Genomic DNA, 17,664 nt, shown 5'->3' on the forward strand with positions numbered 1-17,664 from the left:
TGTGTTTGTCCATTCTATGTTGTTCCAGCCTCCGAACATCAGATCTCTCATGTTCAATATAGCTGAACGGAGTGGGCGCTTAGCTCTGTTCGAGACTTGTCTGTGACTTGTCTGTGTTCGTAGTTCTTACAATCTGCTATAGTAGTTGTTATAATACATTTTACCCCCCCCCCCAGCTCGCTTGCTTTTCAGTGATTCTCTAAAGCCATTCCTTTAAAGCTTTGGTCGTTTTTTTTTCCTTACCTAAAACCAGTGATGGCCAGTAGTTAACTACATGTAGTTAAACTACTAGTTAAACTACCTGATTGTAGTTAAAAAGTAGTTATGAACTACTTGCAGAAATGTAGTGGCAACTACTAGTTAAACTACTATTTTAAGTAGTTAGGTTACTGAAGGCGCCAACTACTTCCGATTTTTGCCGCAAGCTTTACGGCACGATTGTGCTTCCGACTTTTACCTTGAGCTACTTGTTGGATGAGAACGGAGGTGCAGAGCAATTGTGTCGTGCGTGTGTACTAAATCTTCACTTTTAATGCTTGTCAAGTGAAGCCTCACTTTCTGCAAAATAATTCTGCAACTTAGTTTATCGCATAGGCACAGAAAGAATTTCGCCGCAAGCCTTGTATTTGACGATCGTAGCAACGGCTTGAGCCAAAGTTTATCATTGCTCGTGATTCATATTTAGGTGTCCAAGAACACTACAAGGGATTGGTGTTGATGGACAACATTAAGTAGTTATGGATGTAGTTAAACTACATTGCAGTAGTTAAAAAAGTAGTTTTAACTACTCCCCTGAAAAGTAGTTGAACTACTAGTTAAACTTCTCAATCGCAAAGTAGTTATAGTTAAACTACTGTAGAAGTAGTTAGTGGCCATCACTGCCTAAAACTGTGTACGCTGCAAGAGAAACGCCACGCTCACTGTAGACGCACGTCTTGTATACACTCAGAGCTGCTAGAGCAAACAGAGCAATGCTTACTGAACGTGCCTCCTCATCCTGTTTAACTCTTCCTATTCGGATATATAAACATCTGACCATGCAGTCGTCAACAGGATTCTTTCTTTTTTTTAGAGGTGACGTCATTTATGGGAAGTGGCTGCTTTAAAAGGCAAGTCGTTGGACGACAGCACAAGTCTCCTGGAACAACGACATGGGTAGTGGTGATGGTGGTTACGGTGGTGACGGTGAAAGGGCTCACCGTTGTCGGCCTCAGAGAGGTGGGCAACGTCACGACTGACGATATAGGGAATGTGCGTCCTGGGCCGACTTCTAAGGGAACTGTGCCGACATGGGGCTCGTCAGCTACTCCACCGTGGCAGTCTTCGTGCTGCTCGTGCTTTCAGCACAAGGACTGTCGCGGTGTGACGACGACATAGATGCCGACGTGAGTGCGAAATAGTACATATTTTCTCTACATGGTCGTTCGCAAGCAGCAGAATTCCACGTATTTTGAGCTCGCGTTTATTTCAAAAGGTATACGAGGCCAAATTTGCGGAAAAAGCAACGGTGTATGCTACACGTCTGTGCTTCTGTGATCTCCCATCGTAGTAATTAATCTACGCTGTTTTCACGTGTGCCAATCTACCGTTAATTTGTGTGCGACAAATCTAACATTATATTCACGCAAACCAATTCACACGCTGAACTGCCTACGTAAAATTAGTGCAGAACCAATGCTCGTAATCTTCCGCTCAACACTGCTTTACAAGATGGCAGCAGGTTTTGGCCATGTTGGATCGAACTTTGGTGTTCCTTTGAACTTTGACTGGAGAGAATGAAACCTCCTTGAAAATTCCATCACGGTTACGCTTACTCTGGATTTTGCTGGATTGAGAGGCAAAGGGCTCTCCTCGCATGAGTATCGTATGAGTATCGTGTTATCATTCTTAACGTAAATGCTGGTTTCGCTTGATATTGTTATACTGGGTGTATTATTTTTTAGCCTTTACATAACTTTTATAAAAAGCTATGAGAGTAGCATACAGGGTATTCCAGAAAACGTGTCAATGAATTATAATAGTAATAATAATAATAAAAAAACTACACCACCTATAGAGTAACGCGGTCAACGGCATTTGTTCTTACTGGGTTTTTGCCACCTCCTGATGTGAATGTCGTGTAACGTAAGTTTAATTATGTGAATTTTTGTGAGCTTAAGTCGGAAATTGGCCAACTAAAGGTCGTTTTTTCACCCCACCAATGTGAACAGCGTGCCTAATGTACTCAAATTAGTGATAATTGACAGGGATATTCAGGAGTTATCTCATCGGAAAAAATAGCCGAACATCATGCTCTACGGAGCTCCCACAGGATAGCGCACGATGAATTTTTCAGCATAATCTTTGTAAGTCCGACAAAAGGCGGTTGGAAACCCAGCCCATCCCGGCATCGCAGAAAGAGATAATACAGGCATGGCGTCCGAATTTTACTGGGATAATGCTCACCCTCTCCCAATTTTAGCAGCTGTTACTTTTTCTACTATCAGTCTGTGGGCTGCTCCGTTAGAACCTCCTTTCGTCGGACTGAGAGCGATTGCACTCAAAAAGTCATCGCGCGTTATGGACCGGTGCTCAAAAAAGCATGATGTTCAGCTATTTTTTCCGATGGCATAGCTCGTGAATATCGCTGTCAATTATAGTGAATTTGAGTGATTTCGGCACGCTCTTCATATTGGTGGGGTAAAAAAGTGACATTCACTTGGCAAATTTTCGAGTTCACTTAGCAAATATTTACATAATTAAGTTTACGTTACACGACATTCACATCAGGAGGTGGCAAAAACCTAATAAGAACAAATGCCGTTAACCGCATGATTCTAGGTGGTGTAGATTTTTTTAAAATTAAAATTCAATGACATGTTTTCTTGGACACCCTGTATATGGTTGTTTTTGGAGTTGAGTTCTACGACGAGGCGGACAATCCTCTGGAAGACAGTGTGTAACGACCAGATGTGTAATTACCCGAAGCTCATTAATTAACTTTTTAATTAGGAAATTTGGGGCAAAAGCGAGATAGCAGACTGGGAGACTGGCCTGGTTGCAAAATTTCAAGTTTAAAAAATCCTGAAACACACACGTGCGTAAAAATTGTTATGCATCCCCGAATTTTGATATGCGAATCAGCCGGAACCGAAAAAACGCGCGCGCCTGAGGAGCGCATCACCCTCACCGACGGAGGCTTATTTGCAATAGACCTCTCCCTGTTTGTAAACAAATGACGTCATAGTGTTCGACAGCGCCACCAATTTGGTAGAGTTGAACTATGCGCGAAGCTAGGGGGGCGAACAAGGTCCTACTTTTCTTTCAATACGAGTCAGCGAACAAGTGCCCGTTCGTGGAACACAGCCTGTCTACGTCACGATGACGTCACGATGACGTTTCTCGGGTAGAGGTCTATTATCTCCATCACTTCAAATCACGTGGCCCTCTGTCGTTGAAATGAGCTGCTGTATACTCCCCGCGTTCCCGGTAGCAGGTTTCGGTTTCGGGTTCGGTTCACGTGCATATCAAAATTATTCGGGGATGGAGAGGGGGGGGGGGATATACGTTTATTTCGGAAAGGTCAGCCTGACCGAAGGTCGGCTTGCAATTCTTAAATCAAAATATATCACAAAGATGAAGTAAAAACAAATATAAGATGATGAGGGTGGCGTGATGTGTAGATGACATGAAGGGGATGCATATTTTAATGCGCGTTTCAGGATTTGTTAAACTTGTTTGTGAAATGGCTTGCAACTAGGATAGCCTCTCAATCTGCTACCTCGTTTTCGACCCAAATATCGTAATAAAAAAGTTAATTAACAAATTTTAGGTAACTAGTCATCGAAGCGTATACGAAGAGGGGAGTCAAGTCCTGTAGATCACATAAACAAAATACAGAAACCGACACTGAAGATTTTTGTTTAAGTTTAATTTGTACAAGCTTTCGCGTGGAGGTCCACGCTTCCTCAGGTACAAAGTCAAGTGGTGACACACATAGGTATATATAGTATAGCCATATACACGACTAAACATACAGCTGTACAAAGAAAGGGAAGGGGAAGGAGGTATGGTGCCACATGTCTGTGCACAATGAATAGCTGGGCAGACGGATAAGTGACCTCTAACCGTTTAAGAACAGTAAAAGGTGTTATTGTGAACAAAAAGGCTCGCCAACCCAGTTTCGCGGAAGGGGGGGTCAGGAGTATGGGAAACGAGTGGCCCAGAATGGACAAAGGGGAAGGTTACGGATTATCTAACGGAGTGCCAGACGATGACTGAAGCGAAGATTCAAGAATTGTGCACAAATAAATATAGATATATAACTATTAAATTGGCATATGCGGATATAACGAGCCAGGACTAAGATTCAGACCATTTGGTGTGAGACACTTGAATTGCGAAATTAAGTAGGACTCCCTATTCTTACGTTTGATGTCGGTGCGGAACCCAGATTCTAACAATATAATTTTCAAATCAGTTTCAAAATCGTGATTAGGTTGATTGAAATGAATGGCGACAGGAGTTTGGCGGGCATTTAGGATATCAAATTTGTGGCCGTAAAATCTTTTTCTCATTGTGTTGGAGGTTTCACCGATGTATTGTGAATTGCACTTGCAGCAGAATATCAAGTAACAAATATTGGGTGAATTACAGTGGAGTGAATGACGAATTTTCAAACAGAAGTCACCTAAAGTACTACGGGCAATAGTGGACGGCGCGATAAATTTACAGGTCTGGCACCGTGCACTACCACAGGGATAACAACCCGGCGAGCGCTTCATGATGCATGATGACGGGTTTAGGAGAACTCGTCACAAGCCCGGTCGTCACAGGCCAACTGGTCATAGGTGAACTCGTCAAGGAGGCCAACTCGTCACAGGGCATCTCGTACGAGGAACTGCCGTCACGCCGGAATAATCGTCACAATGAACACTCGTGTCACGGCGTGGATTTTGACTGTAGAACTACAAATTTACTTTTCATTATTCCTATGAATGATTCAGTACACCGTGTTGTCAGCTATGATCAAAACATGACGCTATAACTGAAATAAATACAACTAGATGCCACGACACGGTTTAAAGAGAACAAACAACAAATGCGGTTTTATTGAGCTTGCACGGGCCTATACAACATGGGACTCAAAACCGGATATTTCTTGCAATATTCTGAAGAGTGCAAAGGGGAGATCCGCTGGAGTGCCCCTCTAGAACCATGGAAATACGCTCATTAACATTTTTATATGTCGCAGCTTTGGGAGAACGTATGAATTTTGGTGCGCTTGTCTCTGCTTTCGAATGGTACGTTCGAATGGTACGAATGGCGAAGGCATCCGGGAAGCCGCATGCTCACTGACGGTTGCGGCGGCATCAAGTAGGATCCGATGAGGTGGATCGCTTCCATTCTCTGCAATGCAAGAATGCATAAAAAAACAGCCACACTGCCACCTTCCCAGCATACAAAAAGAAACAATATCCTACCTGCTTTTCTCTTCATGATCTGACGGACTTTGAGCAGGTTGATTTCAGTTGGATCTCCAGCATGAGTGCGAGTACCAGTTAGTCGCACTACAACGCTAATGGACTCGTCAGTAGTTATCTTTGCCTTGCAGATAGCACGATCTCGACATACCCAATAAATACCAGAACTGCACTTTCTACTAACTGTATAGGAAAATCCCTGGTAGAGTAGCAACGGAGCCCCACGCTGAGTTTTCGTCACTTCCATGCTCTCCGTGCCCTTAGCAAAGACGTGAAATTTGTACGGTCAGCGGTCTTCGCAATCCGGGTCGGGCACTGGACTAATCCCTTTGGTAAATCACGGTGAAACGCATTCCCTTTGGAACGGGGTCAACCTTGCAACCAGAGTTCCGGTGACGAACCGCCCCCCTTGACAAGTGTTCCGGTGACAAAAGGACCTCGTACCAGAGGGCCGGTGTGACCAATTATCCTGTGACGAGTCTTCCGGTGACGAGTGGGATTGTGACGAGTGGACCGGTTCCCCATGATGACGTGAGGATGTCGCGCAAATTTTTGGATCTACGGAATGCTACTAATGGGGGAGTCGGAAAAACTTCCTTTAATTGCTCGTCAGCATGTAATATATTGAGGTGGCGTCTAAGAATGGAATTGGTATTGACAAGTGATTTATGATATGTAGTGGATAAAACTACGTTACTTAAGTCTTCTTTGCGTTTCGGGGTGAATAAGGACTCCCTGGATAGGCTAGATGATTTGGCAACAGAGTCATGAATGAGTTCAAGTGGGTAATTTCTTTTTTGGAAATCAGATACCATTTGCTGAGCATGTTTTACAAAATCAGTCTGATCTGAGCAGATTCGTTTCAGGCGCAAGAACTGACCATATGGAATACTCCTTTTCTGGTGATTAGGATGATAGCTTTCATAGTGGAGATATTGGCGCTTGTCCGTTGGTTTCTTGTATAGTTCAGTGGTCAGCCTACCAGATTTACATGACACTGTCACATCAAGGAAGTTGATCGATGACCTTGAATAGTTACAGGTAAATTTAATTTTGCTATGCAGAGAATTGAAGTGATCAAAAAATGACTGCAAAGATGCCTCATCACCAGACCAGAGGACAAAAATGTCGTCGATGAACCTGAGATATATGAGTGGCTTAAGGGGGAAAGAATTAAGGGCTAAGTTTTCAAAACGACCCATGAATAAATTGGCATAATTAGGTGAGACCCGGGAGCCCATGGCAGCGCCATGAATTTGGACGAAGTGTTGATCGTTGAATACGAAGTTATTACAGCCAAGAACTAGTTCTAAAAGGGGGATGATAGCGGGCATGGGAAGAATATCGGAAGGGTGAGAATTAAGGAACTGTTCAACAGCAGAGAGACCCTCGTCATTAGGAATATTAGTGTATAGCGAAACGACATCCATTGTTGCCAACAAAATGTCAGCATGGTTACTGAAATGGTCATGGACAGCGTTAATTTTGGAAAGAAAATCGTTTGTGTCTTTGACAAAGGATGGGAGAAGGGGTGGGATGTGTTTGATGCAGTGGTCAGCAACTAAGGATAAATTCTCTGTCGGTGTGTTTATTCCTGAAATAATGGGCCTCCCGGGGTTATTGGGTTTATGAACTTTGATCAAAAGATAAAAATTACCTGGTGTGACGTTCTTAGGACGCAAGAATTTGGAAATGTGGGACGGGATAAGTTTACTAGTGACGAGTTCATCAATTTTCTTATTAATAAGAAGACAAAAGGAAGGGGTCGGTGAAACCTCCAACACAATGAGAAAAAGATTTTACGGCCACAAATTTGATATCCTAAATGCCCGCCAAACTCCTGTCGCCATTCATTTCAATCAACCTAATCACGATTTTGAAACTGATTTGAAAATTATATTGTTAGAATCTGGGTTCCGCACCGACATCAAACGTAAGAATAGGGAGCCCTACTTAATTTCGCAATTCAAGTGTCTCACACCAAATGGTCTGAATCTTAGTCCTGGCTCGTTATATCCGCTTATGCCAATTTAATAGTTATATATCTATATTTATTTGTGCACAATTCTTGAATCTTCGCTTCAGTCATCGTCTGGCACTCCGTTAGATAATCCGTAACCTTCCCCTTTGTCCATTCTGGGCCACTCGTTTCCCATACTCCTGACCCCCCCTTCCGCGAAACTGGGTTGGCGAGCCTTTTTGTTCACAATAACACCTTTTACTGTTCTTAAACGGTTAGAGGTCACTTATCCGTCTGCCCAGCTATTCATTGTGCACAGACATGTGGCACCATACCTCCTTCCCCTTCCCTTTCTTTGTACAGCTGTATGTTTAGTCGTGTATATGGCTATACTATATATACCTATGTGTGTCACCACTTGACTTTGTACCTGAGGAAGCGTGGACCTCCACGCGAAAGCTTGTACAAATTAAACTTAAACAAAAATCTTCAGTGTCGGTTTCTGTATTTTGTTTATGTAACTAGTCACCTTGTAATTGCACACTTTCTTCCGGAGGACCTCCGCCTGGCTGGCCGTAGAATTCAACTGCAAAAGCGACATCTATATACTGCTCATAGCTTTTTTTTAATAAAAATTCTCTAAATACTAAAAAAAATACACCGCGTATGTTAACCCTAATGCATGGTCACAGTCGTCTAATTTCTTTTTTGCTTTCTTTGTCCACAACCCACCATTGTCTTGGCGCTCTATGGCCTAGACGCTTTTGCGCCATTAAAATCGAATCATCATCGACATCATCACAATCGTCTGTGTCAACCATGGTCAATCATGCCGTCTGTCATTGAGAGACCATGGTCATGATCTGCTTTAGCGCAGTTGCAGAAATTTTCGATCACACGCAGGACCCATTGGCATTCGTCACTTCATGTCAGCGTCCACAACTTCACTATTGAATACTTTCATTTAATCCCCACAATTAAAAAGTTAAAGAATTAGTTTTAATTCATTAATTACGAAACATCAAATATGCTGAATACCTTGCAAGAGTAATAATATTATGCAGACGGTCTCGATCCAGTGCGGTGCGCCGCTTTTTCTTCTTCTTTTTTTTAAGGTGGGGATTCAACTTAAACGAAACATCCCGTATACTAAACTCTAATAGCCGTCTTTACAGCTTACTAACTCTAATAGCTTCCACGCAGACACTGTTTAAAGCCGTCGAATTCAATATCCTACGAAATATCGCCAGTTTGAATCGTGGGCGGTTGTCTTCTGCTAAAGAGACACATTGCGCCACACGCGGCGGCGAAAGGAAACTGATAGCAGAAGTCGGATTCCGCCCCGATGCCGGGAAACCTTCCCTCCCGCAGCGGGCATTTTTCCGATGCCACGCACGATTGCTCCTTCGCCCAGTTCCTGTTATTAGATTTCGCCAGCTTGGAATTATCTGGCGGTTTATGCCAGCGTGCGCTGTTGCAATAACGGGCTTCTTCTCCCCCATATACGAAATGATACGATTGTGGTTGCCGTTCGGGGATTTATTTTTACGGGCGGAGTGCCTTTCTCCCTTCGCTTTCTGCGCAGGGGGCTCCAATTTACTCCAGGGGGCTCCAGGGTACGTGCTCCTTATTTGTGATGGGTATTCAGTGCGACGATCATTTCGAAACGATGGCGGCGATTTTTGAGGAGGTCGACTGATTGCTTACTGGGACATTTGTCATGCAATTATGCGCAACAGCAATTATGCAAAAATAATGAAGTCTGCATAGCTGCGTACCGAAAAGTAACGGCATCGTAGACAGGCGTCTTATAAAGATTCCCATTTAACACATTACCGTATAGACATTTTCCCACGTATTTTCTCGCCGCATAGGGATAGATCTTACCACGGTATTGATGAACTGGGATGTCTGGCCACATTGTGCTCTCAAGAGCACGCATTTAAACAATGACTGTGGGCGGGGGATTCCAGCCAGCGCGAATAAATACGTAGATGTCAAGGACAGCGCGCGAGTACTATCTTGACGTTGGCAGCATGTCCTTGTGCTTGGGGGAAGGACAAAACCCAAGCAGCAAAATGTACTGAAAGTCGGGTGCAATAGGGGTGGACGGGTAGGTGGAAGGCCTTGAACAAACGCGACATTAACATGAGGAGGTGGTAAAAACCGAGTAAGAACAAATGCTGTTGACTGCATGATTCTAGGTGGCGTAGTTTTTTTTATTATAATTCAATGACACGTTTTCTGGGACACCTTGTATATAAAGCGCGGCGCCCTATCGCTTTCGATTGCAACCCGATAAAAGGGTTAGTAGATGGCACGTTCCAGAAGTGCAATTAGTCGAAAATTCCATCCATAGAAACTGCATCAGAAAAGATCGATAGAAAGCGAGACTGGAAATTAAATTCTGCGCATTCCCTTACATGTCGGCATTCTGTTTCAATTCTTTATGTCGCCATTCGCTATTTGGTTCCTCAGCACGAATTCCGGATGGCAGTGAGAGCGGGGCGTATTTGATCAAAGCTCCGCTGCATTATTTAGATACCTTTGGGGTAAACGTAGTCTTTCGGTTGCGTAGCAACTCTCCCTGGTACATAATCATATACACGCTTCTCTATAGAGAAGCGTGTATGATTATTGTGCGATAATCGATGTATTGTCCACCAGAGCGTCCCGAGGATGTCAAGGTGAGCTCGAGGCCGTCAACTGCTGCTTGCAAACGACAGGAACATTTCACCCGCGCACGATAGATGGCATCGTGCACTAAAGTGCGCAGTGCGCGTGCGATAGCGTGGCGTGGAAACAAGATGGCGCATGCTCTCTCTTGGAACTCAGTGTCGATACTCCGAAGCGTAGCTTATTTAGTGACTCTACGTGGTACATGACATGAAATAGTAGCTGTCAAAAGTCGTCAGCGTCATTCCCTGACAAAGACTGCTCAGTAAAACTATTCACAGCAGTATATCGTTCTCATTGGTGTGGACTATTGCGTCCACACTAGAACTGGTCACTGCTAAAACAGCGTGTTGTCTGTACAAGTGTTACAATCCAGACTGCGGTTTAGAAAAAAACAAACCAGAAATACTTACACTGACACACATTTCATTTATTTTGAGCTCCTTCGACGTAACTTGGAGCAAAGGATGGAGAACGAAGCACACCTGCGATTAACATTTGAACCAAGATCAACGGTCCCTTAAACTTGAATTTAACGATTAACTCTGCTTCTCTAAAGAAAGTCAGTGTCACTGAAACGGTCATTACCTCACCAGGCAAAGTCACTGAGAAAAAAAAAAAAGAATGTTGATTTCAAATTTTAGCAAACCTTGATCTCTGTTCAGAGTTAACCAGCGCTGGTGAAACCGGGCCTATGTAAATGAGGGAATGTAACTGTTCTGGGACTCCAACGTACAAAGTGTAAAAATGAAGTAGCACTTTTTCAGTTGCTTTCAGAGTCTTCAAGTGAAGACTCGTGCACAGGAGGTTGTCGCTATAGGTGTTTATTACTGCTTTGTCCTTCTTCACTTATCTGAATTGAATTTAATTTAATTGAATTCCTCTTGACTGACTTGTCAGCTAAAGCCCGCTGTACCCCACACGGAACAGTGACGTAGTAAGAAGCTACACTGTTTTTACTGAGAGTTGGCTGCAGTTCCGTTTTGGAGTAGCCAGTTCTGACTGGGTCGGGACTAACCTCTCCATATTTTTCTTTCTTTTCCAATCCAATCCAATCCAATCCAATCCGTTATGCAGCCCCATCTGCGTCATGCGCCTTGCTACGGTTTCCGCCCCTCCACCGCCATTTCCTCTGTCACTCCATTATTTGTATGTCAATGAATAACTAAACGGTCTGGGATTGAGGCGCGGCGCAGACGTTGTAGTCTCTTTCTCTCTCTCTCTCTCTCTCTCTCCCCTTGTTTCCGTTCGGAACACAATGTAATCAGTTTCTGTCTGTCTCGCCCTCTGCGCACCTCCGAGCTCGTTGGTAATACTAAGGTTGTGCAGGTGTTAGCCACGTTGCTGAAAGACACGTTATTATTGAAGGTAAATATTTAATATTAGATGGAGGAGTTCTTTCGGGTAACGCGACTAGCAGCATGGAATGGAACTCGCTGAATTTTGCAGTGTGAGATAAAGAAGGGAATGAATAAGAAAAGGATTGACCGGCTATTGCATTGTTTTCCAAGTACGTATTGCATATGAGCGCCGCGAGTCAACTGTGGCTGTGAACGGCGTACAGACGTGGACAGATGGGGAGAGGGGACAGCAGGAAAGAGTGGGAGACAGGGAGAGTTAGTAAGCTTCCTGGGCGCACTTCATGAGAACTGTACCGACATTCGCCTGGAAAATCTTCGGAAAATCCGGGGAAATAAACCTCAGACAGGCCAGCCGGTGATAGGATATGGATCATACCTGGGTAAATTACTTCTAAAATATAATTAAATTACATTACTCATTACTCCACTTAGTATTCAATTAAATTACGTTACTCATTATTGCAATTGAAATGTAATGAAATTACGTTACAATTACCACGAAAAAGTAACGACATTACAAAGTCATTACTGCGAGTTTAATCCTAACGATATTGAGGATGTGGAAATTCATGGTCAGACAACGCTACGTTGTACAAACGAGATATATTTTATTCTGTGCCGATTGCGTGCGTCACCGTTCATAGTGGGCGTTGGAATTCTTTTAACTTGCCAGTCGGCAACTCCCTTTCTGCCAAGTGCCAACACAGAACACACAATCGATTCTTTCGTAAAAAGTAATGAGTAGTGTCATTAAAATTACAGCCGAAATGTAATGAAATGACATTACAAATTACATAACGTCAAAAGTAATGCATTCCATTACAAATTACCAGAAAAAGTAATTAATTGCTGTAATTTCATTACAGTAATGACATTACTACCCAGGTATGATTCGAACCCGTCCCTTAGCAGTCCCCAGCACAACTTTGGCTTCCACCCAAGATCGCGATGCCGCTGGTTCTGTTCTCAGTATCTGTGTCTACTGCTGTTTGCTGCCGCTGAGAAATGCGACACCGCGGTGTTACGTAAGATTTTGCCCCAAGCTGTACCACTGACCGCTTTCCCATCCTTTCGTCTTCTTCTTACACATCCAATCTTACACAACGTATCTTACATAGCTTACTTACAACACATCTTACACATCCAACCACATCGTACATATTACGCTGAGTTTTAGCACACCGTTGGTAAGGTTATCGTGCCTATCGGAGCCAATCGCAGTCGTGTGTGACTCAGAATCTTGTCCGCTGAGTGGTTCCGGTTGATGCGGTTCGACGCAAGGCACGTTATCAACGGTTTCCTAAAACTCTCACATATTCCTATTCTAGACTGAACAGGATGGTGATTGTCAGTGATGATGATGATGATTGCAGCCGTTATGGCGCAAGAACGAGTAGGACTAGTGGTGGGCCTGGATAACATTGACACGTACAGGTCCCGACAAAAGTTTACGGAACACTGGAGTGGTGTATATAGTCATCTGAGCGACACGGTTGGTGCAAACAGGAGCAGATAGACTTACAAACAGGTGACCGCGACGCACCTCTCAGTAAGTGTGTCCACTCCCGTTCGCAGCTAGGGTGTCGCTGAGATCCAGAAATACGCCGCTCTGGCGTTCCGTAAACTTTTGTCGGGATCTGTAGCCGCACTTTGTAAGATCCGCAACCGCACGACTTGAAATAAGGGTACCCGCTGCGGCGCGGATATTGAGTTGTATAACCGCATGTCCGCGGTCACAGCGTCCACGGGGGAAAAAAATCTCGAGGACGAAAATGTTACGCGGCAAATGTCCTGCTCACAACAAACTGTTTCCGAACAATGTGTTGCCCATTAATCAGATGTACAGCATCCGAACGGATGACACAACTGGACACGTCGTTTTGGATTCACAAATAATCTCAATTGTGGCTCCACCTTGGGGGAATTGCAGAGACACTAAGGGCTGACAGTGACAGGTGTGTGCGGTTGTATCCGTATCTTATCTGCGCGGTTAGCGCGCGCTCCTGCAGACGTAGCGGAGGTTTCGGGAACCAGCGCTGTGCATACATTTGGTGCACAGGGGTGGCATCCGATGTATTGCTCCGTAGACGAAAGCGTGCTGGCGAACACAATGCATCCTGGACAGGTCGTGGTCGCACGTCACAGCAAACGTCAAGGCACACGTGACCTTAAAAATGGCGGCGCCCGCGATCGGCGGCCAATCCGTTTGTAAACAATGCGGTTGTTGTTTCTGCGCAACGTTTTGGATGTCTTTCGATCACGGTAACTATTTTTATCCGATAATCTCGCAGTAAAACGCGCAGTTTTGCACATAAGGCCTATTGACTTACTGTCGACTCACTGAGTCGATGCGATGTACTTAAACTAAGGAGAAATGGGCTACCGTGTTGCGGAAAAAGCACCGCATAGTTTACGCTGGCAAAATACGTTCATCCCTTGGCGTTATGACGACGGAAATATGTCGGTAAGCGGAAAAATGACACGTAAACAAAGTCACATGAACTCAAAATGACGTTTTCTATGACGTGCGACCAGGACAAGATGGCAGTTTTGCCAAAAGCACCCGCTTGAGGGTAGTTACAACAATGGCGGGTTTGTGTCACCCCTGTTGGTGCGCGGTCGAACGGCAAGGAACCGATCGGAGCCTCGCCAGAAAGAGTTTTCAGGAACTGGTTTGGAAGGGCCGCTATGCAGCCGCTATACATGTGGCGCCATCTCTCGCCAAAAATTGAAGAAAAATATTTTCCCCAGGCATCGTAAAGTTTGTTTCACATAACAATAATCCACGTTGCTCCCATACATATATTTGGCCAAGAAGACACCGTATAATTTACGAAATTTACGAAATGAAACAGGGCGCGCCCAACCGGTCCGGTTCCCGAAAACTCTCCATAATCGCTTCCGCGAACATCTCACACTATAATTATGAGAAGTCATTCAACGACGTCAGTACATGCCTTGATTAGTACCTTGACTACAGCGAGATCGCAAGCGTCCTTGGAGCTTTTCAGCGAGCAATTTCCGGCTTAGGTAGTGAAAGGCAGCCACTGGACCATACTTCTATGCCTACCACCTTCCGCCATCGATCTCGTTACAGTTCGTTAAACTTGGCTCTCCCCTCTTGCATTGATGGCCGCTTCCATGCCCTGCCGATATTTACAACTAATTAGATAGCTCTTCGTAGCAATTAACTCGCATTAGCTTTGCGCTTTAATCAGGTAGAGGTTACTTAAAAGGGAGGAAATAGGAGGCGCTAATGCTCCGGCTTCGTCCCGCTATCACAAAGGGGGCATTGAAAGGGGGCAATCTCAAGCTGGGATTCTGGGATTAAAGTGCAAATATTCCTCCTATCGGAATTAAAGATGACGTTACCTTAATGCCAACTCAAAAGGAACGGGATTCATAGTTCGCGTTCATCGCTATTTATGAGGGGAAAGAACCGCAATTTAAACTTTCCCGCTTCCGCTCCTTCTTTAGAAGCGCAACAAATTGTTTGATTGGACAAGTTGTTTGATTGGACAAATTGTTTGATTGGACAAGTTGTTTGGGGAGACCAACGAGAGCCCGGCCTTCTTGAGAAGGAGGGAGAAAGAGGGAAGTCGTAATATACGTTTTTTCGATCTATCATAAATCGCGCAGAACGCAACGGATGAGCCCCGTTCCTTTTGTGTGTGTGTGTCTCGCTATATAATAACCACACCTCGTATATCTACGTTATGGTAGGACAGCCTGGTGGAAGGTGGAGTTAGTCTTGAACATGTAGCTTGAACTAGGTGTAGCGTCCGTGATTGCCGCGTGAACAGGTGGATGAAATGCTGAGGAGACCCTTGAACCCGAAGGACTGCCACTGGTGTTTCCTTATAGCCTCTGCCATTGCCAACTTGTTTGATGTATAGAGCGATCAACACCGATGACTGTGAGCACCATATGAGGCAACATGTTTAATTTTTTTTTAAATTCTGTGTCAGCGCCACGTAGCAAATGTGGCTATGAGTACAGACATGGACAGATGGAGAAAGGACAGCAGGAAGGTGCGGGGGACAGGGGGGATTAGCATGCGTCCTGGGCCGACTTCAGGGGGAACTGTGCCGACATTCGTCTGGAAAGTCTGCCGGAAAACCCAGGGAAAACCTCAGACAGCCCAGGCTGTGCGGGGATTCAAACACCCGTCATCTCCCAGACTCGGCGTGGAAAGCAATCATGGTATGCCACGGGATCTCTTAAAGGAGCTATGAACTGTATACCAAGCGAGCCCGCCGACAGTGTCGTCTCCAAACGGCGATTTCAACGTGTTGTCTGTGACACCTTTTGTATAGGTGAATCCGATAGGTGCGTATCTTCAGCACGTATAGCACGCTCCTAGCCAACCATCTTCCCGAATGACAACGTTCTCGCCCATGATTTGTTGATAACGAGAGACGAAGCCTATTATATATCTATGGTGGTGGTGGTGGTGATAGGGCTTGCCGTTGTCGGCCTCACGTATGTGGGCAACGTCACGACTCACGCCCTGGGGGAATGTGCGTCCTGGGCCGACTTCTAAGGGAACTGTGCCGACATATGTCTGAAAGCGTCTGAGGAAAACCCAGGAAAAACCCCAGACAGCACAGCCGGCACCGGGATTCGAACCCGGGTGCCTCCCAGTCTCGACGTGACATGGCCAGCACGCTAACCACTGAGCCACGGGAGCTGGTATTATGTATCTATTATGCGGGGCTATACAAAATGGGCTACGTCTCCCGTTTTCAACAAGTCAGATGTTGAAAAGGGGAGACGTAGCCCATTTTTGTATAGCCGCGCATATGTATCTATTATGCGCGGCTATACAAAATGGGCTACGTCTCCCGTTTTCAACAAATCAGATGTTAAAAACGGGAGACGTAGCCCATTTTTGTATAGCCGCGCATATGTATCTATTATGCGCGGCTATACAAAATGGGCTACGTCTCCCGTTTTCAACAAATCAGAGACGAGAACGTTGTCATTCGGGATTATGGTTGGCTAGGAGCGTGCCATGTAGTGAAGTTCATCTTGAAGAGGGTAAAGCAGAACGTTATGCGTACCTCCGCGTTGGCGTCTGATTGGGTGCTACAATTCTTCGCATGACGTAACGATGGATAGAGGTATCTGGACGGCGGCGGGGGCGTGTACTGGCCCGAATACGAAAGAGAGTGCTTTTTTGTATTAAAGCTGCACAAGTTATGAAGGAGAAGAATTGAACTATAGATTGTAAATAGAATTACGAAGCGTAGAAGAACAATATTACATCTATTAAACCCGTAACTAAATACATGCAGATAGGAGTTCTTACATCCTTTAAGACGCCATATGATAAGAGTTTTTTAAGCTTTGGTTTGAGACCAGGTCGTCGGTTTAAAACGGCAGTACAAACGCACGTAAAGCCACGGTGTACTAGTTCATTACTACACTTAGGTTTAGAATAAGAGACATATGGTGATAATAAAGAGACATATGCAAATACACTAAGCGTTACATCGCACATCTTGGGTCTAATGGTTCGAAAGCTTTCGAAAAGACCAAGAAAGGCACTTAAAGAAAAGACCGGCTCATTAAAGACCGACGGTCAAGGTACCAGCAGTCTGAGACGGACCCATACACCCTCAGGTTTTCAGTCAGAGACGCATCGTTACGTGGTGAGTGCCACTTTTCTAAGCAAAGTTAAGACTTGGGCGGGTTGGTATTTTTTGTAGTGCTTTAATGAACAAAATACTTAAGAACTCGCTGATACTTTAAAGGACCACAGCGAAGACAATATAGTACGAAGAAGCGAACAAGGAGAGAGCGATGGAGAGAGAGAAAGAGAGAGAGAACATACACACATACATACCGTTTGCGATTGCTAATTAGATGCATTTGTGCCAGTCGCATTTTAATTTAGGGTCACAGGTTCGACGCTGCCTATCTACACAAATTTGTGAAGCGGAGCACTGTTATAACATGCGACACAGCCGGAGAACGTTTACCAAATATTGTCCAACAGGATATAGCAATATTCCCAGAATATACAGGGCGTTCAAAATTAAGCTTTCACGAGCGCTAGGCAAACACAGCGACGACAGGAAAGCGGATGATAACTTTACGCTATTTATCTAGCTAATTATCCTGCTAATTATCTAGCACCTGTTTCTTACACAAGAAACAGAAAAATAGCACCAGTTTTGCTTTTGTTCGCCTATTTATAAAG

General features: G+C 44.6%; 1 protein-coding gene across 1 annotated transcript in view; it reads right to left on the reverse strand.

Annotated features, from left to right (window-relative positions):
- LOC135375185 (nephrin-like) overlaps nt 1–5,709 on the reverse strand; it is a 122,066-nt gene extending 116,357 nt beyond the window's left edge. Inside the window, exons 1-2 of the mRNA XM_064607903.1 lie at nt 5,463–5,709; nt 5,335–5,388 (exon numbers count right to left, since the gene is read on the reverse strand). Of these exons, the coding sequence (XP_064463973.1) occupies nt 5,335–5,388; nt 5,463–5,709 (301 nt within the window). The remainder of the gene's footprint in view (nt 1–5,334; nt 5,389–5,462) is intronic.
- Between the last annotated feature and the right edge of the window lie 11,955 nt (nt 5,710–17,664).

Source organism: Ornithodoros turicata, unplaced genomic scaffold (genome assembly GCF_037126465.1).
Source record: "Ornithodoros turicata isolate Travis unplaced genomic scaffold, ASM3712646v1 ctg00000838.1, whole genome shotgun sequence".
In the NCBI taxonomy this organism is placed as follows: domain Eukaryota; kingdom Metazoa; phylum Arthropoda; class Arachnida; order Ixodida; family Argasidae; genus Ornithodoros; species Ornithodoros turicata.